The following is a 22,112-nucleotide window of genomic DNA, read 5'->3' as shown; positions in this document are numbered from 1 at the left end:
CCCACAAAAAAAATCTAGAAATATATTTCAAAATGCAAAAAACTGTTTTAGTTAATTTCTTATCCTTGATTTAAAATTATATATTTAACTGTCATACAAGTGTAAGAAGTTAATCACAGGTGGAACAATAAAACAACTCTCATAACTTTTGCGTCAATTTTCCACCAGGTATGATTCAGGTGGGAAAGTGGAACCCTATTCCCCTGTCATACGTGACTGATGCGCCCGACGCCACGGTGGCCGACATGCTGCAGGATGTCTACCACGTGGTCACGCTCAAGATCCAGCTGCACAGGTTAGGGCAGACGTACACACACACGCACGCTTGCGTATTCCGGAGCAAATATCTGTTGTGGCTAGAAAAATCTGGAGGGAAGACGGTGATGAAGAGGATTGCTAGCCATAAAAAAAAGAAAAAAATGCAACCTTGTGTGTGTGTGCACACAAACAACCATCCACGCTCACACCTTGGGACAATTTAGAGTGTTCAATCAGCCTGGCTTGCATGTTTTTGGAATGTGAGAGGAAACCGGAGTACCCGGAGAAAACCCACGCAGGCCCGGGGAAAACATGTAAACTCCACACAAGGAGGCAGGAATTGTACCTGGTACCTCTACACTGTGAGGTCGACGTGCTAACCACTGGACCACCGGGCGCGCCGCTGTGTGTGAATTCGTTAAACGATATATTCTCGATATTGCGGCACCGGAGTAGGTGATGAACTGCAATATACTGGGGGAATTACTGTCGATCCAAACAATTTGACATTTCTCTCCTTGCAGTCATACTCGGTGGAGGAGGGATCTTAAATTCAACTCCCCTTAACCCTCGGCTACCCATATAGCTGATTCCGAACTGGTTTTTCTGCTAACATCCTAATCTACTTTGTGTGTACATCTCCTACACCTTGTTGTTATTTTCTCCATTATCTCAACCCACCCCCACCCCATCCACACCCCTCGTCCGTCACCTGACTACTGCAGACATGAAGACAATATTTTGGCAAAGCACGGCGAGAAGGTAGAAGTAAGACAAAATAATAGCGGCGGCGGCCACATGCAGCTGATGTATAATTCATGCATCAATCCAGCAGATGTGTTGTATAAAGTAATTAACTAATCAGAACAATCAGGAGAGGGGGAGAGAGAGAGAGTATGAAAGCAAAGGAGTGAGAGAGAAAGAGAGAGAGAGGGGGAGTGAGAGAGAGAGGGAAAGAGCGAGGGAGTAATCTCCAGATGCATCTGCTTGATGCGCCAAATGAAATCTGTCTGTCTTGGAGGGGCGCTTGCAGCAGGAAAACTGAGAGAATGGAGAGAGAGAGGGAGGAGGGAGGGAAAGAGGAGGAGGTGCTGCTGCTGCTGCTTCTCCTTCACAGCTCAGTCTGCCACTTCATACCCACTGATGCTGTATCGTGTTTGGAATACGCCGCTCAGGACTTGTCATATACGCTCTTGAAACTCAAGTGGCGCATCCATACAATATTTGAAAAACGGGTTGGTTATCTTTTTTCTCCACACGCACGAAACACGCGAAAATATACATGCAGCAACATAAAGGAGCATTTTTGGTGACTTAGAAAGTTGCGTCAAGTCACTTGGAGCCATTTCCAAGCAGCTCCGCGGGTCCCAAGAGTCAAACGTCAGTATAAAGGCAAACTATCACCTGCTGCCGAGCCTAAATTGGTCAGCAGGACGACGAGTCAACCTAGAACCACCAAAAAGCAGAACTGCCAAGAATTAGAATCTACAGATGTCAGTGTCCACGATGAAGCGTGTTTTGCATCGCCATGGACTGGGAGGCTCGGGTGCAAGAAGGAAGCCCTTGCTTCCAAAAGCAGCAGCTTAAAGCTCGGCTGAAGCTTGCTACTGATTACATGGACAACGATAAGACCTACGGGAGGAAAGTTCTATGGTCAGATGAAAGAAAAATGGAGCTGTTTGTCCCCAATGGGCAGCAAAATAACCCCCAAAACATACCTACTGTCAAACGTGGTGGGTCTTCTAACAACATGATGACCGCCAACTGACATCAAAAGTGGTGGATAGGTTCAACCGTCATGTTCCGAGAAACTACTGTTGCTTTAATCGGAACGTCACGTGACATTACTGTTATTTTGCAGATTTCAAAGATGCCCGGCCGTGATTATCCCACATATCGGGGAATTTAATGAAGATTAAATCATGTCGGACGTTGAATTGCTGCATCTATAATTTAATTCAAGATAACATCGGTGCTATCCGTGCTATCGGCCTGCTCTCCATCTGAATTGTTTCTCATTATTCCTATCTTTTTCTCAAATGCCCTCCCTCCCCCCTCTCCCACCCCCTTCTCTCTCTCTCTCTCTCTCTCTCTCTCTCTTTTTTTTTCTCCGCAGTTGTCCTAAGCTGGAGGACCTGCCACCAGAGCAATGGAGCCACTCTACAGTAAGAAACGCCCTCAAGGAGTTACTCAAAGACATGAATCAGAGCTCTCTGGCTAAAGAATGCCCCTTATCACAGGTGCTGAAGCCCAGTCTGCTTATTACTTCCCCTTTAAAAAAAAATATTCTCAGAGCAACAAAAAGCCCAGCTCCGCTACACAAAAGCACACACACTTTATCCGTGACTTACTATTCCAATATTATCAAATGCCTTGAGTTTGATCTGTGTTACATAAGCTCTCCTATCTATTGAAAGCATATTTCTAACATTTTCTTTTCCTCTCCCAATAATGATAACTCAACCGATTGCTGTTGCTTTGTTTTAGTAAGCCAAATGACAACAACTTTCTTGATGATTGTCATATAAGATGTATTTGCTGGTTAAAATCAACTTGACGAATTATCCATTATCAGTCAGTGAATTCTGCAGATTTCTACCAGCAAGGAAAGTCACTCGTAGGAATTCGGAAATTTATAAACCCCGCAATTCACTCCAGAGAAAATAGTTATAATGTCCATCCATCAAGGTCCATTCCAATAATACACCTTTTGCTCATAATAAAATCTTTATTATGAACAAATTCTTTATTAACGCAGCAATGTCATAAAGCGTTTTTCTGAACAATATGACATTATTAATTAACAAAAAACGTTTTTTTCTGACCCCAGTTTGAGGAGGCCGGTGATTTTAAGGGACTCTGAGCCAACCCTTCCGGGCATCAGATCCATTTCCGTGATCTCAACCTCATGATATTGTTGTTGGCAGAATCTCGTGAGGTCCTCTGCGATACCCACACGCGCACGCTCCCAGTGCGTGTTGAGTGTGCATATATCCTGCTAACAGGCACTCTAGTCACTATATCACGGTGGCAGCTCTGGACTCAATGCGATGAAATGGCCATATATCTTTGTGCGTGTGCGTGCGCGTGCATCAATGCAAAGTTTGTGCAATGCATATGCGCAATGTGTGAGTCCAAACTGTATTTCATTGTGGTGCATATTGTTAGTGTATGTGCAAGCAGATCTCCTTTCAGGCGAGCGTATGGTCACCTGGAGACCCTCTCGTGCAGTGTGTGCGTGTGCATGCGTGTGTGTGTGTGTGTTCTTTTGCATTGCGGCGGCGTGTTTGTGTGTTTAGCCGGCCATGAGCAGTGCGCTGATGATGTAAAGAGTCCCTGGGTGGCGTTCAGGCGGAGCCCAGCCCAGTCTGGTAATCACCCTGTTTACGGTCCATATGTGAAGAAGGCTCAGAAGAGAGTGCGCGCACACGTACGGGCTGGCAAACACACACACACACACACACATTTTATTATTATCATCACATTCAAAACAATTTTAAAATGAAATTGAAGAATGCCTCCGTTCTCTCGTGAGTGCAAAAGAAGATCTCCTCAGCTCTTCTTTTTATTATTGTAACAATATGTCTATTATTGTGCTCTTAGTTGAGCTGGGAGCTGTTTCTGTATGTTTAGACTCGATAATATTTGAGCTTTTTGTTTATTTTCGTGATTATTGGTCAAGCCGAACTTGTGGAAATGACTTATGAGAGTTTTATAGTTATTCTCTGGTCGCTTTGGTTTGCCCACATGCTACGACAAAGATTTGGGTGGATCTTCACATGATAGACAATATTTCATGTTGTCATGTGCAACTGGCTTTGGGGGGGCTGAATTATGTTAATTAGAGTAGGTGCTACCCAGCCGAAAATGTGGAAATTATTACAAAATGGCAGTTTATGGTGTCTTCAGGCACGACTTCTTGACCTTTTTTTGTGGGTTGACTTGTCGTAGGCATGCCTGTCAAATAGTCTATCGCTAATTGAAACTGTCTGTTCGGTATGACTCTTCTTGATTCCAGTTAGTTTTTGAAATGAACACTCTCCAACTCCATATCAAAGTGGCGAACGAAAACATGTTTTATGACTGCATTGTGTTTTCTATTTCCTTTGGAGTGATGTTTAGCCATAAAAGCAACAGCCAATCGTCATGACTTGATTTGGATAAACCAAGTGCAGAAAAACGCAATGTGACGTTCCTATTTGTATTCTATTATTCAGAGGGAACAGCTTGTGTGTTGCTTTGCATCGACGCAACCTGAGGTATTGAAGGGAAACTGCGTGGTTTTCACTTCGCACCTTCGTCACAAACGATGCTGCGTGCATCTACGTGCTTTTGCCATCTGTCATCTCGGTAGGGTACGATTTAACCTAAGACATTTTTGGCCCATCTTCCGTTACCATGACCTGCTGTGTTAAGTAGGGAAGCATGATTTCGGGAGTCACCTTTTATTTCTAGTCTGGTGTTTTGTTTTTCTTTAAAGGAAGCAAAGCAAAATATTTAACCTAGCATGGGAGAGCTATGCTCTCTAGTTCTGTTAGCACTCGAGCATTAATAATAATAATTATTATTATTCAAAAAGACACACCTTTTTATCCTTATGAACACCACTGCCATTAAAAAAATCACACACTACCCGTTTTTTATTTAGTTTCAGTCTGTTCCTATATTTGTATCCACACAGGGAGTAATGTCATAGGTGTCATGTCCACGAATAGGATGGATCTGTTCAGTCATGACCGCTGCATTGAAGTCTTAGTGTGCTAATCCCTCTCGCTCCAATCAGCCAATCATGGTTTAGCGCTGTCGTCGCTTGGTACCAAGCTTGGCAGCCCTCCTTTGCCCACTTGGACAGAAACTATGGCAACAAACGAGCACCACCCTCCCAATCTCTGGACACACATCGATGCGTCGACTGCAAAGAGTCATCAAAATGCCATTTTAGTGTGTGTGTGTGTGTGTATTGTGGGGGCAGTTTTTGTAGGTCACCCTAGTTGAGGTGGATGTCATAATTGAGCTGTGATGTTGGCGAGGTTGCAAATGCAGTTGTGCTCCCTGCCCGAATAGGAATGTGTGTGTCTGATGGTGTAAGCGTGCTATTCTGCTTGTGTGCGTGTCTGTGTGTGTCAGATGCCACACCACACACACTTCCTGTTTCCCTAGATGGGAACAGAGTAGATGTTGGGGCCTGATTGTCGCCCAGTGCCACTTCCTGGTCATGCTGATAAGCTCAGCGAGCTGCAGATGGCTATTCCCCCCCCCCCCCCCCCCCTCCACCCCTGTACACACACACACACACACACACACACACATGATATGCACTACACACAGCTGCAGTGCCATGTTACCTGTTGATATGTTGTAACAGAGTCTTCCCAATGGCAACCAAAGTGGCATCACAGGGTTCTGGTGTGTGTGTGCGTGTGTGTGTGTGTGCGTGAGTGTGTGTGTGTGTTGTTGTTGTTTTTGTTTTGTGCGTCGCACACACAATCACGAGGCCGGGCCCCTTGTGAGAGAGCCGGCGTGATGTATTGAGGGAGAGGGCTGATTAATGAGCAGCGTTTATTAGAACATCTGTGTCAAAGATGGCGGCGAGGGCGAGCCAGCCTTGGAAAAGCATTGGGTGGGTGGGGGTTTTAGAAGGGAATCAAGAGAGAGCGAGGATGCCTAAGCCCAGATACACTGTAAATAAAATATGGGCGGCTGGCTGGCGGGGAATTCGGCGAGGCGAAGCCAGGTAGCGGTGAACGCACGACGATTCACTACATTAAAAGCTAAGATAAAAAGGCCAAAATCCAATAGGACAAAGTAAAGAAGGCCATCATGCATAAATGTATGAGCCATTAAAAGGAAGACTTTGCCTTGCTCACCCTCCACTCAGCTCAACTCAAATTGAATGAAGGCTTTTCAGCGGAGCCACAAAAGGCGGCTTTGTAATACGCCGCATGTCCGAATGTGCCTCATCCTGCTCGCCTCCAATTTTGAGCACAAAATGTCCTCCGAATCCTCCTCCCTCCCCGCCCAGACGACACTAATTGGCCACCACCCCTCCCCCAGGTGTCACTAGCTATACGCTGATTGAACATATGCTACAAACCGGTTGCATATATAGTAGGACTGCAGATGGTTATCGCCACATTAAATCACAGAGCTAATATTTACTGAATGCAAGTATTCAGTCAAGGGCCTCCCAAGAAAACGCAACAAAAATATTTACGCGATGCTTTCGATTTCAGACAAATAGCAGTTTGCGATGAATGTCTCGCATCTGTGTTGCATGCATCCAGCCCAACTTCTGGCACTTTCTGTTCTAGCCCAAGCATCATTGGACTGTATAAACGTTCTAGCATGAAATCACTCTGACATATTTTGTCATATTTATATGACAATTATCATGTACAGCTATCCTATGAGCTGCTAACTCCTCATGAGAGCTGCTTTGCATCTGTGTTGCATGGAGGCTACTAACGATTATTTTGCGAGTCGACGACTCACCGATGGTTGCGATTAGCAGACGAATCAGATCACGTGTAAAGGGCGGCATGAGCAAGCAGCTGCTCTTATCTTAACCAATATGCATCTTACAGCTTGATTTCGTTCAGGCACATGTGTCAAACTCAAGGGCCGGGGGCCAGATCTGGCCCGCCACATCATCTTATGTGGCCCGCGAAAGCAAATCAAACATGTCAACTTCTGTGATGCCTGTTAAAATCTGTACCAAAATTTAAAAATCTTATATGTATTAAATAAGAGACATATTTTAAACATTTTCTTGGAACCAAACCCCTCATTTCAGTAACCTAAACAATAGTTTAATAAACCGTTATTGTTGACTTTTTTTAATTTGTTTTCAGCCATAATGGCCCTCCAAGGGAAACAGTAGCTAAAATGTGGCACTCGACAAAAATTAGTTTGACACCCCTGCTTTAAGACAAGAGTGATTCAACTTTTGCAGCTTGTACCAGCATACTCCCACGATCCCGCATGTCATTGCCGTCCAATCAAAGCCGCCGTCGTCCAATTGTTGTGAGTTTTGATCTCGCAGAATAAGTGCTGTTATATAAGTTCTCGTCAGCACTCGAGAAGCAGCGTTCTCAACCATCTGCTCGATAAATGGACGCACAGATGTCATGCTCACACTAATTTATGTACTGAATTTTGAAGAATTTTGATTGCATAACTTGGCCCTTAGTCCTCCATAACTTTCAAAATAAAACCTAATCGTATTGATCACTGATGGACATTGATAACTCTTTTGGGAACATTAATATCACAGATGACTCACACTGCCTGACTCAAGTCTCAGTGTAGTTTTTGAGGAATCACTCTGATCAACAGCAATGTACCAGTAATTGAATTCTCGTTGGGACTCGAGTAGCAGCATTCAGTCTCTCCTTCACCCTCTCACTCTCTCCTACTCACTCTCGCTCTCTCTCCCAGTCACTGCTGTTATAAAAGTTCCAGTCAGCACACGAGTAGTAATATTCACGACCAGCTGCTCATCTGCTGGACTTCAAAATAAAAACGTTATTGATCCATGAGGGAAATTGCTCAATTTGTAAACTGGTGGTTAACCCTCCATTGATTTTCAAAATAAAACACTCTTACTTATGAGTGTGTCATTATCTATCCAGCTGGTTGTCACTGGCGAAAGTAAAGCACTATTATTGCTTTATTTTTCATTTCTTTTTAATCGTAGATTCACTGCTGTCATACAAGTTTGTTGTCAGCACTCAAGTCGCAGTATCCTGGACCGGGTGCTCATTTGCTAGATTTTCCCAAAAATATGATTGATTGATCCCGGTATTCGGGCAGCATTCTGGACCAGTAGCTAGATGGATTTATTTATTGATTTTCTTTTTTGTCCGTTTTGTTTACATACATTTGTCACAAGTTTCCACTCTCGTGCATGATGGTATAAACAAGGGAACGGGGTGACTTGGAGGTCAGGAGTTGAGGAATCGTGTCCCCTTGTTGTCGAGGTACATCATCAGCGTCGCAGTGGATCTTGCTGTGCTCGCCAGCAACCTCACCCAAGCGCATACATTACGGAAAAATGATAAAGAGCGCATATACCTGTAATTCGAAAACAGATGGTCGGTCTCTTTTGAATATGTATGCTGATCGAAAAGCGTTTTTTTTTCTCCCCCCCACCCCCTCCTCATCCGTGCCAACCTTGATATTCACCCCGAGGCCAGCTAGGTGCTAAAACATTCATTTTAATAATGAAAAGCCACCACGGAGGAGGCGAAGATTCTCTTGCTTAGTTGCGAGGAAGGTGAGGATGAGGAGGAGGAGGAGGGCGCAGGTCCGATGTGATGGGATGAGACGGGATCGCGCGGCCGACATGCTCCCCGCGACCTGCCATCTCCTTGAATTCCGAGGTGCCAACAGATTGTTAAAACAGAGCCAGCTGCTGCGATGATTATTATTAAACGACTACGCGGCGGCCTTCTGAAGGTAAAGATCTCGATTGCGTTCAACAGATGCACAGCTTCCCTGTGTGATGAAACAAAAAGAGCAACTCCAGACAAACTCGGTGGCATTTGATAAAAAAGGAGAACGGGCAAAGGCTCTTTGTCGGTTCCCTTTGTTGTACGAGACCCAATCTGCTTGCATGCGTGATGTGTTTCACTTACATTTCCTCGATGTCTGTACTCTCCAAAGTGTCGACTTGCTCTGTTGTACCGTCGTCGCCTTTTCGTTTTACCACCACTGCATGTTCGTGCACAGTTTTTTTTGACAACTGCTGCCCTTCTGTGTTGCATGGTGTCCTCCAACCTCTGGCTAACTGCTATTCCAGGATCTGCACGTGGTCATTGTGGCATTAAAATCCGTCAACTAATACAAAGTTCTATAAGCGCCGTTTATGAGATACGATTCACATCTTTGTCGAAAAGAATAGACGGCGACCTCTGACACCTGGAGACAGCTATTAAAATCACACAACTAAGATTTTTTGTATGAGCACTCTGACAACTGCTTCACATCTGTGTTGCATGGCACTGGTGAACTGTCATTCCATCCCCGGACTATTGAACTGCATATGGACATTATAACTTTGAAATCACTAGGCTAATATTTGCCGAAATTGTATAAGCGTTGTTTCTGAGAAATGCTTCATATCTGTGTTGCATGGAGGCCCCCCGACTTCTGGCTAGATGTTATTCCATCCCAGAACCACTTGACTGTATTTACATTCAAATCACAAATGAAATGTAGTTGTACGGGCACTGTTTCTGAGAAGTGCTTCATGTCCGTATTGCATGGAGTCATAATACGTTTTTAGCATCTGGGAACCTTTTGAGTTTATTTGTTCCTTTTGTAGCATTAACATCACAGAATGAATATTTCCTTTTTTTTGGGCAGTATTTCTGACAACTGCTTGACATTCGTGTTGCATGGCACCTGTGAACTGCGAATCCATCCCAGGATCATTAAACTGTTGATATTTTTATTAGAGCTTTTAAAACACTGAAATTATCAGTCACGTCAGCGTTGCATGGAGTGAACATCAACTTCTGTCATCTGCTTTATTTTCTCTATAAGTTCTAAGTTCCTGTAGATTTTGTAATTTTGCTCACTGCTTGTTTTGTCCATGTAGTCTTTTTTTTTTTTTTTTTTGATCCAACGGCGGGATTCTCATATCTCTCTGTCTGTCCGTCTCTCTGTCTCTGTCTCTGTCTCTGTCTCTCTCTCTCTCTCTCTCTCAATCAATCTCTCTTTCAGAGTATGATTTCCTCCATTGTCAACAGCACTTACTATGCAAATGTGTCGGCGGCAAAGTGTCAAGAATTTGGGCGCTGGTATAAACATTTCAAGAAGACAAAGGATATGATGGGTAAGCAGAACCGTGTGGGGCGGGTTTTTACAAAAATGTGACACACGCACACTTTTGTCCTTCACACGGACTAACCCAATATGCTGTCTGACTAAGTGTGTCTTTGTCTCACTGCTGTCACATGAAGCGGCCGACACATTTTTATCTTGTTATCTAATAATTTGAGATTACGCCACACTGTTCAGCAGCTGAGCTGACTTTGCTTTCATTTGATCCAATCACACCACACACAAATTGAGGCTTCAGGCTTTTTTCCTTTTCTTTTTTTAGGCCGAGGACCATTGGCCTATGTGTGGTCATTGTAGCCTTAAAATCACTGATGTTTTAGTTGTAGAAGCACCGTGTTTGAGAACTGTTCACATCCATGTTACATTGAGTCCACCAACTTCTGGCAAATGTTAGCCGTTTATGGCCATTGTAACATATCACAATCAATGAACTTCAAATTCAGTTGAGTAATTTCTTTTGTGGGGAGGGGGTGGACTGTTTTCACGTCTTTGTTGTATGATACTCGTGAGCTACTATTGCTGCCCGGGACAACTGGACAGTCTGTTACTTTCGCATAAACAAAAAATATATTTTTTATCTATTTTTTATGATTAATGTTTGCGAAGATGTTGAGCAATCGCAATCCTTGGCAATCTCGAACACAATCTTCTCTTCTCGGTTGCGATGACAGGACAGATAATTAATAACGTGACATTGCGATGTTATCTCGTCAAGGCATGGGAACATTATTGGGCGCACCCGTTTTTGGAATGGCCGCTCATTGCATAGAAGGCATTGCATCACACCATACTTCCCATAGCTGCAAGTTCTCTGATGATTCTTTCTTCCCACAACGCCCTAGGCATCCGCCAATCATCCCAGCTGGAAGGCTACCTGGGGACGTGCATCCTTCGCGAGAGCCCCCGTGCTAATGCACTAGGTATGTTTTGGCCACACACGCACATGCATACACACACACACACACACACACACACACACACACATGCTTTCCTTTGGGACGATGGAGGCCAGTGTTTAATTTAGGGGGACTCCATGAAAAAAAAATTATATATATATATATATATATCAAAGACAGGGTTGGTAACTCAATTTATCTCAGCTGCCTTCGGACAGTCGTATTGGTCAACAGCCAATCGCAGGGCACACAGACAGAACAATAATTTGCGCTCACACCCACATATAGGGAAAATTCAGAGTGCCCCATTAACTTGCCACGCATGTCTTTGGAATGTGGGTGGAAACCGGAGTAGCTGGAGAAAACCCACGTAGGCACTGGGAGAACATGCAAACTCCACAGGAAGGCCGGACCTGGAATCGAACCCTGCAGTTTTGCACTGTTCGATCCTGCTAAGTGCAGTGCGAAAAAGGCTTTAAAGTTGTATTTTAAGTAGTACTTGTCCTTATTATTCAGAAAATTGGATTTATTTTCCATCTAATATGACGTAAGATTATGATTCCTGGGTATCGACTATGGAATCTGGTCCAGTCAATTCTGATCAGTTCCCATCCCTACTCATTTCTCATGTAACCTAAGCTCCTCATTCACTTCTTCACCCCCGCGGCCCACATCACGTTCCCATTGTGCCTTTAATCCAGGGCTCTTTTGTGGCATCATTCCACAAGAGGACCACCTCCTCCTCCTCCCCCCTGTTTCGGGGACCGCATGCTCCTTTTCTTTATTCAATTTGCATGGCAGTGCCCCCCAGCATTTAACACGCACACACATTCACATACAAGTCATACCAGCAGAGACCCGGGAATGGCAGGGATTACCGGGAAAAGAAGATATGATTATTACCAGGATGATTTTATTTGTTGTTGTTGTTGTTGTTACTCCCACTAACCCCCTTCACCCCCTTCCATCGTCATTTGTTTTTGACAAACGCTCAATAGACATCGCGGCCGCTCGCTTTGTGCTCGCTGACAGTCGGGAAAACGGGGCGCAACAATTGTGGGTATTTTTGGAAAAAGTCCACGCGTTTTTAATCTTCATCATCTGCTTAAAACATACAGTATGTCTTAGCGCCGTTTTCATCGCGATGAATAAATGCAGAGTGTGGAGGTGTTCACATATGAATGTGGCCCCCTCACTGCTGTGAAAAGGCCACATTCACGTTCCAACAACAAAAGCGCAAAATGTTCATCATTGGCAGCAAAGATCATCGCTGTTATGAGCTAAGAATGTCTTTTAACCAAACTCTTGACACTGTTGACCCCAGAACCAATGGTAGGGTTCAAATGATGATTTCATGAGAGGGTTAGGGTTTTACATTAATATTTCAAGCTTAAATAGTGGTTTGAAAATTGGGGTTGTCAACCATATTTGGGGTTTCAGGATAAGGTTCTGATTTCAGGGTTTTCAGGGGAGTGGAAGAATGTCCAATTAGGGGTTTTGCCCAGGGTTAGGGTTTCAAACTAAGACTGATGTTAAGGTTTCAAATAGAAGTTGGAGTTTCAGACTAGGCTTTCAAATTAACTAAGGTTTGAGTTTCAGACTGGGAGACAGCATTTCCAAGTTGGTGTTCAAACTTTTCAAATTAGGCTTAAATTGATAAATTAGGATTTTAAACTAGGCTTAGAATTTCTATTGAGTATTCAAGGCAGCCATTAAAATTTCAAATGAGTGTTTCAGACTGCAGTTTGTTCAGTGAAACAGCGACCAATTAGGAGATGTACTTCCTAAACAATTGCCGTCGCCTTACTCAACAATCCAAAAGCAGTGATTGGGAAATGAAACGGTGTCTCCCCAAATGTCTTTCCCTGTTTTCCGATCCCTTTCTTTAAGACATTTTTTTAAGACATCCTTCAAATCACTTGTTCCGCTATGCTTTTAATACCTTTCAATCTCTTTTACCCATTTTTCTTTTGTTCATCTAAATGTGCTTTTGTAAATTATGCATGCTTGTTTTAAATGCACATTTTTATCCTGTGTTTTTATGCTCTTGTAAAGTGTCTTTGAGTGGGATGAAAAGCGCTTTAAAAAAATGTATTATTATTATTGATATTTTTATTATTATTTTCTCTTTTGAATTTCACGTCGTATCGCTATTTTCCGTTCCCCTTCTTACCATCCTCTCTCCAGCCGAGATGGATGGCCTGTCCGACCTGTCACCGCCTGGCTCCAACCACAACCACCTGGGCTTCTCCCAGCAGCAGCAGCCCATCCCGGGCAGCACGGCCGAGCAGACGCCCTCGTCCCCGGTGCCCCCGCTGTCCCACGCCCCGCCGCCACCCCCGCAGCACGGAGGGGGCCAGGCAGGGGGCCGGCAAATGCCCCCTGGCCTGCACCACCCGGGCCTGGTGTCCACGCCCATCAGCCCCCAGCTGGTCAACCAGCAGCTGGTGATGGCGCAGATCCTCAACCAGCAGTACGCCGTCAACCGTCTGTTGGCGCAGCAGTCGCTGTCGCAACAGTACCTTAATCACCCGCCCGTGAACCGCAACTCGCATGCCAAGCCTCTGGAGCCCCAGGTCGGATCCAACACCGAGGTGTCCTCTGAGATCTACCAGTGGGTCCGCGATGAGCTCAAGCGGGCCGGCATATCGCAGGCCGTCTTTGCCCGAGTGGCCTTCAACAGAACTCAGGTGAGGTGGCAGCGAAGAGGAAGGATGGCTCAATTTGACTCCATTCATCAGGGACACACTGAAAAGGAAAATAAAAGAAGAAAAAGTCATAGTCTTACAAGAACAGTCATATTTTAAGAAAACTGTTACAAGACGAGTTGTATTTCAAGAAAAAAGTTGCAGAAAATTTGACAAAGTCCTTCATAGAATAGTTTTTTTTTTCAAGAGTGTATTTTTATGCAGACATTTCTTTGAATAATTGACAGTCTTACAATCGTAAAATAGCAAGAATAATATTAAATCCTATAAATTATTTATGTATTGTCTTGAAAGCGCTGATATTCATACTTCATGTCGTCAAATTCTGATCTTTCACGAACACGTGTTTGGCTTCTGTAAATGTATGACTCTCCTCAACTTAAAAAAAAAAATCAGTAAAACATAATGTGATAAGAATCTTTTAGTTTGCTTCTCCTCCTGCCCGAAGTACAATATGTACTGTCTCCCACACAAACAATCTGTTATCTGTGCTGATGGAAGAATGTGGCCTTGTGTACCATCTGAGAGTTTGTCTTTGGAGGATTATTTATTAGCTCCTTTTTTTGTTTTGTTTAGGGAGGGGTGTTAATAAAAGCGGCAGATGAGGTGCAGGTGGAGGTGTTGGTGGAGAAGCTTTGGGAGTCGCGGAGGATTTGATTAATGCATGGCCAGTCATTAAATGTCTCCACCCACACACAATGGAAAAAAAAAAGTTTACAATTTTGTGTCAAGCATCTATTTAGTGTATGTGCTTCAAACTTGGTAGCAATCAGACAAAATCTGTCGAAAAAGTTTATCTTTGAAGGACCCCTGACTGGAAATGGCCAAATTGACCGTAAAATGGCCACTTGGTCGGTTGATTTTTTTGGGGTATGAGAAAGCCTTTAGTGAATCAGGGTCTGACCTTCCTGAGTTACTCAAAATGTGTGTTTTACGCGACTCGTCAAACTTTGCTGCCATACTCCACCCTCACGATCGCAAAACAATTCCTCCGTCCATCACGCGGATGCAGTTGCATTTTGGTATAAATTTGATCAAATCTATAGGGCAAGCGTGCCTTTGAAGGACAACCTGGAATTGGTCCAAATTATACTACAATAGCTAATTCAAGGCAAAATTGCCAACTTCCTGTTGCTTTTCAAATAGGCCTTCTTGAGACATTTTTTATGGGGTTGATACTCGTGGTCAACATGTCTGCCAAATTTCATGATGCTCAAAAGAACTGGCTTCAGGGTCTGGAATTAAAAACAAAACAAACAAACAAAAACGTTAAACTAACCTACTTCAAACAAAATGGCTGACTTCCTGTGTCTTTTAAGGACTGTTTTTTTGAGACTTTTGTTGTTGTTGGTCAAATGGTAGAAATGCTTACCAAATTTCATGCTACCAAATCCAACTGGCTTCAGGGGCTGGATTATTTTTGCTTCATCTGTTTCATTCTTTTCGAAGGGGAAGCCCTCAAAATTGCGATTTGCCAAGAATAATAACGATGACTCCGTGTATAATTCTGCAGCGAAGAGTCTACTTGTCCATCTTTTGTTGACATTTAATAATGACAAAATACTTTCCGCTTTTACGCCAACACGACAGAACATTTGCAAGTCAACTAAAAAGTGGCAAAAAATCAGCACATTGCCTCCGTCACCTTGTTTTCAAAGCAAATCACACCTATTGACAGTGAGAGAATTGCGCAGCGTGCGACCGAGAGATTCCTTAAAAGAGCCAATCACGCTACACGGAACGCTATTGACGAGAAAACAAGAGGGCATGCTGATTGCCAGCTGTGTCACACTTCTAAGAATATGTCCAAGATTGCCCCATAAGGCTTGAAACCCCATTTTCACTCTGATTTGATTTCCACAAATGATCATAAATCGACAGTTTTTCCTCAAAAACATATTATGTTAGTCTCATTTAATTTTTTTTTTTTTTACAATATGTTTGACCAGTTTTGATTGTTGTCCAATGAAAGACAAAGCCAGCAATTTCCACTAATTCTCAGAGCACCTTTAAATGTTGCTGTAAGTCTCTTCCGTCCGCGCAGCCCCTTTAATTGTACTATTGTTCGATTCCATCTTGTCACCCTGGACAGTTTTCGTCCCTAGCACTTGAAGAATATGTCAAACATAATACAAAATGTTACTTTAGGCCTCATTTAATATTGCTTGACCCAAACCATTTTCCCCTGCACCATCAACACTACAGTTGATTATTGTCACGAATAGGATTCAGCCTCTACTTGCTAGAAAATTGCCACGCTTCCTTTAATATTACCATAGACCTTGTCCCGTCTTTCTAAACCGACGTCGCACTTTTCAACCACTGGCCATTTAACAAGACTGTGGTACTTTTGTATTTTTTCACAAATAGGACACAGCCAGTGCTTCCCAACACTTCTGTGACAACTGTTTTTTTTTTTTCCTTTCATTTTCTTGAACTCTCCTTGTCTGGGTGTCCCGCAGGGCTTATTGTCTGAGATCCTGCGGAAAGAAGAGGACCCCAAAACAGCCTCGCAGTCGTTGCTTGTCAACCTGCGCGCTATGCAGAACTTCCTGCAGCTGCCCGAGGCTGAGCGCGACCGTATCTACCAGGAGGAGAGGGAGCGCAGCCTGACCGCCGCATCCGCCATGGGCGCCGCTCCGCTCATCAGCACACCGCCCAGCCGGCCTGTTCAGGTGCGGCCATTCAATTACTCTGTGCGTATTTATTTGTTCGAGTTGTCAATGCATCACATTTGTAAACGTGACCCTAAATCAGCCAAAATGGTTATCTTCCTGTTTTTTTCCCAACTTGGCTTCTTCCTGTCTCTTCCAACTTGGTTTCTTGAAGAAAACTGTTTCAAAAGTTGGCATATTCCAAAAGTGGATAAACTCTCTAGGAGGAGTTTATATTTGGAGGGATTGACACGTAAATGAATGGTTGAAAACAAATCAAACTTCTTTACAACATAGCGTCATCCATCTGTGTACTTTACAGGCCTCAGAATTAGTCGACAAAGTCTCTCAGTAAAGGCACCCTGAAAGTGGCCAAAATGGCAGACTTCGTGTGTCTATTCTGACATGGCTTCTTTTTACTCATAACAGGTTATACCTACCAAATTTCATGTTGAAAGTGAAACTGGTTTCAGGGGTTGAATTTTTAAACCTTTAATTTTTAAAGCCCGTAAGTATCTAATTGAGCGGCAAAGGTTTTTGAGGATTTGTTGAGGTAGCAATTGCTAATTATTATAATGATAATTATTTTTATTGTATTTTTTGGGTCAAGGAAACTGGCTTCAGGGGCTGAAATGTAACTTTTTTAATATTTTTTTTAATGGCACATCAGTGTATCATGGTCCACCTGTGCAGTTTCTATATGTTTTCAAATTTTGGTGCAAATTGGACACATATCTATTGATAAGTTTGCCATTGTGCAAACCCCGACAACTGGTCAAAATGACCCTAAAATGTCCGCTTAGACCTGCAGATACCCTGCATTGACGTAGATCAGTGATAGAAATTATTTCTCAGGTGTGAATTTTGCCCACCATTGTTACATACCATACTTACCCACCATTGTGCATCCCATGACTTCTACATCCCCTCAAAGTTGTACTTCAGCATTTGTTTTTACTTAGCTTTCTAAGCTTTCTACTCAGTGTATTAAGAAGCCCGAATGTATAACAACTACACAACTCGAGTCACTCGTCCGTGTTTAAAAGGAACACTCCGGAGAAATGCATTTGTCAGCAGCATTCAGCCGCTGAGAACAGCCCACAATAACTTCCTCTGTCTTGTTTTTGCATAGCCGCCCTCCTACAAACTGTACCCCCACCCGCCCCTCTTTTTAAATGGCTGCGCACCATCACAGAAAGTCAAAAGTGTGATTGTGAAGCAGCGGAGCTGCACTCTAGCGGGACCGACCACTTTGCAGCTGAAAGCTCATCTTCACATTCTGACTGTGTTAAAGTGTCAGTTCAGTCAACGGGAGAGAACACCCAAGTCAAAGAACGGGTGTATGTTGAGAGGCCTTGTTGTTTTCTTAGCAGTTCCTCTTGCAGTCCATAGTATGTCCAAAGCTACGATGGTAACAAGAAAAAATCCCACTTATGAATATCGATATAGTACAGAGAAACCAAAAAGGTGTTACTTGAAAGAATGGTCTCGTTAAACAATTCAGTGGACAGCAGCTTATTGAGCTCCGCTGCACAACTTCCACCAAGACGCCAAGACCAAAGACTGTTGGAAATTTGGAATATTTGGTGCAATTGAGGCACGCTTGTTTCTTTTGTCTAAATATAAAATGGACACCCGTGTTTCCTGAAGCTGCGATGCAAATGTTGACAAATCAACATCAGTGGAATATCTGCGGGTTGGTATCATTTAACTGCGTGATTTAAAGCCTGCTGACATCTCTCATGTAGCCCTACATGAGGCAAACACACACACACACTCACACTCACTCACGCTCACTCCTGGCCATCTGCCAGCCTCTCATATATAGCGCGATGCAGCATGAATATGCGCACATAAATCATGCAAGGTGGCAATTGAGGCCGAGACAGAAGAAGGTTTTTATAGGCTTGTAAAAAACACACGCGGAGGTATGTGGTGGCGCTCGTGCACGCCACCGCCATGACACTTAGCTCCGAATGACGAGTTCCAGTACCACTGTAATTTTTACCCGAACCCTGCCCTACCGTGACCCTAACCACTGCATTATTTATCCCATATCTTCATAAGATAATGCCAAAATACTTGATTGTTTTAAACCTTTGATACAAAATGTGCTGTGACGTTGTCAGTCTACAGTTTATTGTCCATGTATTTGAATTTGCATTTATTTTGCTTTGGGGCAAGTGAGCTTTGGAAATGAGAACCTGTTCTCAATTGCCCGAACTGGATGAGTAAAGCCTCAGTAAATAAATAAATACACACATATAAACATACACTAATAACCTTATAAAATTACACTACCCTAACCCTAAGGCCCAGCTCACACCAAGAAACGCGCTTGAACGCGACTGAACCAGGGCTGAGACGGGAACTCAAGTAAATTGAGTAAAAAACAAAAAAGCTTTTTTTTCTGCCTGTAGTAGCTAGCGCCTGCCTTATTTATGTGTACAGTACACTGCCAGTAAGTACACCAACTCCAAAATAACCCTTACTTACCAGATAACGTATGGACATCAATGCCTACACCGGCAGCGTGCTGTGGCATAACGTCTGACTCTTCCAGACTGTGTTTGCACCGTCATTTATTTCCATCTCAAACATTTGCTTTCAAAGACAGCAGCACACCAATGAACTGAAATAATGTTCAATCGCTAATTAAGGGTGCCAAAGCCCCCCCCCCCAAAAAAAACAAAACGTAATTACACTGACACTGTGTGGTACCATGCCTGTTGCTAGTTCTTAGCTGTTAGCTGCGCTAGTAGTGCTAGCCGGACTGGTAGCTCTCAAGTTAATCGACCCAAAAAGACTCTGCACACTTGGATGCTGTCAGCCAGACACAGTTGCCGTTCCTACTAATCACTTGTAAATAAACCGGGCATACTGAAAGTGTTGCTTTTAACTGAGGTCTGTTCGTCTCATAGACCAACATTGGTAGATTTATCCAAATTCTAACACGAATGTTTTTAGAGAAGAAAACTGCAATGCATAATTAAAATGTAAGTATAAAATGTTGATCACCTAAAAATGAAAACCAGTTGGCCATTTATTATTAAGTGGAAATGTGTTTTTTGTCCTGTGTATCTTGAATCAAGCAACAAAAAAATAAATGTGTGTATATATATATATTTATATATATACACAGTATATATATAATTTATTTTCATCCAAATACACGATTATTCGACAACAACCATGCCCGTCAACTAGTCAGATCTGACACGACGTTGTCACTCGTACGAAATGATAATTCATATGCTAATGGTGTCTCTGGTTTTATCCGGCTACTTGTTGCAATGTCAAAGGAATCTCGTCAAGAAGCAACACTGTTGAAGTTGATTTGATTTGCTTTTATCATCCTTCTGCCTCAACACCAGAACCAAATCACAGAGTACAACGTGTTTTGTTTTTTAAAATTAATTTATTTTTGAAATGTCCATGTGTTTCTTTGTGCACATATCCTGCTGTCCTTTAAATAAATGGCAGTGTTGTTGTCATTTGTGCAGCCTCGGAGAGAAGACTGTAACAGTGTGCGGCCTGAAGACTGGAACCCCCGCATTCCCGTGGGCCTTTCTCCTGTGAGTAAAATATAATAATAATAATAATGATGATGATGATAGTAGTATTGAAGTGATGCCTTGAGATGTGAGTCCACCGACTTACTGTTGATTTGAGATATGAGCTCTGATTCATCCACAAAAAAAAATTATTTATATTTTGCTTTGACTTGTGCGGTGGGAAAAAAGTAAATATGTATGGTGGCAGTGAACTCAACTCACTCGTTTGCTGTCAAACTAAACATAAAACAAAAATAATTACATGTGTATTTCAAATATCCGCACAGATTTGCCTTCTGCTAGCAAAATGCCAACACACAATGCAAAATGTCATTGGCTGGCTAACAAATAACATTGATCGTCGCAGTGTGCTAAACCTTTTAGCAACAGATATTTGAAGACAAACAGTGTAGCTTATTGAGTCACTTACAATCGTGAAACTATTCTTCTTCGTGTGTCTGTTTGATTGTATTATGCTTCACAGTGTCCAAGTCACTCATACCAGAAATAGTCGCAATGAATTCGTCATGATGCACAAAGTGTCTAATGTTTGACATTCTATTGAATTTTGTTATTGTATGTTTTGATCAAGTACAATATATAGTGCTATTTTCCTTCACCACTAATTACCTAAAAAATGCACTACAAAAATGTTTTTTGTTTGCTTGGTTGTTTGATTTTTGTGAGGCTGGGACAAATTAATGGTATTTCCATTCATTTTAATTGGGAAAAATGATTTGCAATGTGTAAAAGATTAAATTGGTATCTGAAAGCACCACTATGTTAATATAGTAACACTCCCCGAAGGAAATGAAATGCTCAGGAGTTTGAAAATGTCTCCCTTTGGGAGCAGGTGAAGCCATCCCCTCTGCCCAGCGAGTGGAACGGCAAAACGGAGAGCTGCATTCTCAACATCAACTCCAACATCTACGACGAGATCCAGGGAGAGATGAAGAGGGCCAAAGTCTCCCAGGCGCTCTTTGCCAAAGTGGCCGCCTCCAAAAGCCAGGTACACACACAGGTGTCATCTTACAAAATATGCACGGAGAGCCTCACATTGAAAGCTTCGGATTTGAAATTGTTGATATTATTCTTCCCACACAGATGATTGCCCTCACATAGCCGTTAAAAACTGGCAAAGACATGCGGCCGCTACCCCCTCACTCACTGTTTAACAAAGCCATTTAGAAAAAAAAAAATGCAGCAGTAACGAGTTATTATTAAAGATTTTCACAGAGTCTGTAAGAGTTCCACAATTGTACTTGATGAAAAAAGACAAGGATGAGAGGGGAATAGATCACCGGGACTGGGGAATCATCCTGAAATATCTGCAAAGACTTTATTTTTTTTCTTGCTGATTAGCATGATTACACACGTAGATAGCTTTGTTTGACCAAATTGCAGTTTGATGCACAAACCACTGTTTTTTGGGTTTCTTTTTGTCAAAGGGTTCAAAGACTCTGCGGAAGGTTGGGGAGGAAAAATGTGGGAGAGAAAGGGGTGTACAAGGCATATTCGTGGGGGAACGCGGTTGTGTCTGGCCGCTGATTCCCGCCTGCTTCATTGATGGCGGGCGGCTGTGAATGTGAATTGAGGAGCAGATAAGAAGTGTGCTAATTATGCCTGCGAAAGGGGGCCTGGGAGAGCACTTATCGCTGCCTCCATCTCGTAATGGGCGCTCCCCGGGCAGCTGGTACCCCCCCACCGCTACCCCTACCCCGCCCTCCCCTAACCAACCCTCCAAACCCTCCCACCCATCCACCACCAACCCAGCCGGCATTGCCACTTCTGCGCCAACCTTGCTGCTCTTCCTCCTGTCAGCACCTCTGAACTCCTTGCTTGACACCCTTTGGTCTCACTTTGAATGTGTTCCCCCCCCCCACCATCGATGCGATTCGTTTGGTCGGCGCTGACCAAAGCAGTAATCTAACTCGCATATAATCCTAGCATAATTTAGCTGCTGTAAGAAAGTAACCGTAACTTGATCCCAACTTAGCCTGCATTAAGGGGTTATAACTACAGCTAGCGAAATCTGACAGCAGCAGATTCTTACGACGGTAAGAATGTGATCCAACTTTGAGCTAGTCCAACTGGCAAATGAACCGATCGGGCGTGACACAATACCTCATAAATGAGAGGTAGTAAATAGTTTAGCATGTAGTGAACACGTTTCGGTTCAGCATAAAATGGCAATGT

General features: G+C 43.1%; 1 protein-coding gene across 3 annotated transcripts in view; it reads left to right on the top strand.

Annotated features, from left to right (window-relative positions):
- Positions 1-22,112, top strand: part of LOC127601052 (DNA-binding protein SATB1) — a 67,100-nt gene that overhangs the window by 26,267 nt on the left and 18,721 nt on the right. For 2 of the 3 annotated variants that reach the window (XM_052066028.1, XM_052066027.1), the window contains exons 4-11: positions 169-295; positions 2,375-2,498; positions 9,985-10,096; positions 10,947-11,024; positions 13,188-13,690; positions 16,171-16,383; positions 19,866-19,937; positions 20,770-20,925. In XM_052066028.1, coding sequence (XP_051921988.1) covers positions 169-295; positions 2,375-2,498; positions 9,985-10,096; positions 10,947-11,024; positions 13,188-13,690; positions 16,171-16,383; positions 19,866-19,937; positions 20,770-20,925 — 1,385 coding nt within the window. The remainder of the gene's footprint in view (positions 1-168; positions 296-2,374; positions 2,499-9,984; positions 10,097-10,946; positions 11,025-13,187; positions 13,691-16,170; positions 16,384-19,865; positions 19,938-20,769; positions 20,926-22,112) is intronic. The other variant, XM_052066030.1, reaches the window with a different exon arrangement.

The sequence above is a fragment of the Hippocampus zosterae genome, chromosome 5 (genome assembly GCF_025434085.1).
Source record: "Hippocampus zosterae strain Florida chromosome 5, ASM2543408v3, whole genome shotgun sequence".
NCBI lineage: Eukaryota > Metazoa > Chordata > Actinopteri > Syngnathiformes > Syngnathidae > Hippocampus > Hippocampus zosterae.
The sequence above is the reverse complement of the archived record's forward strand: the minus strand, read 5'-3'. Positions and strand labels throughout refer to the sequence as shown.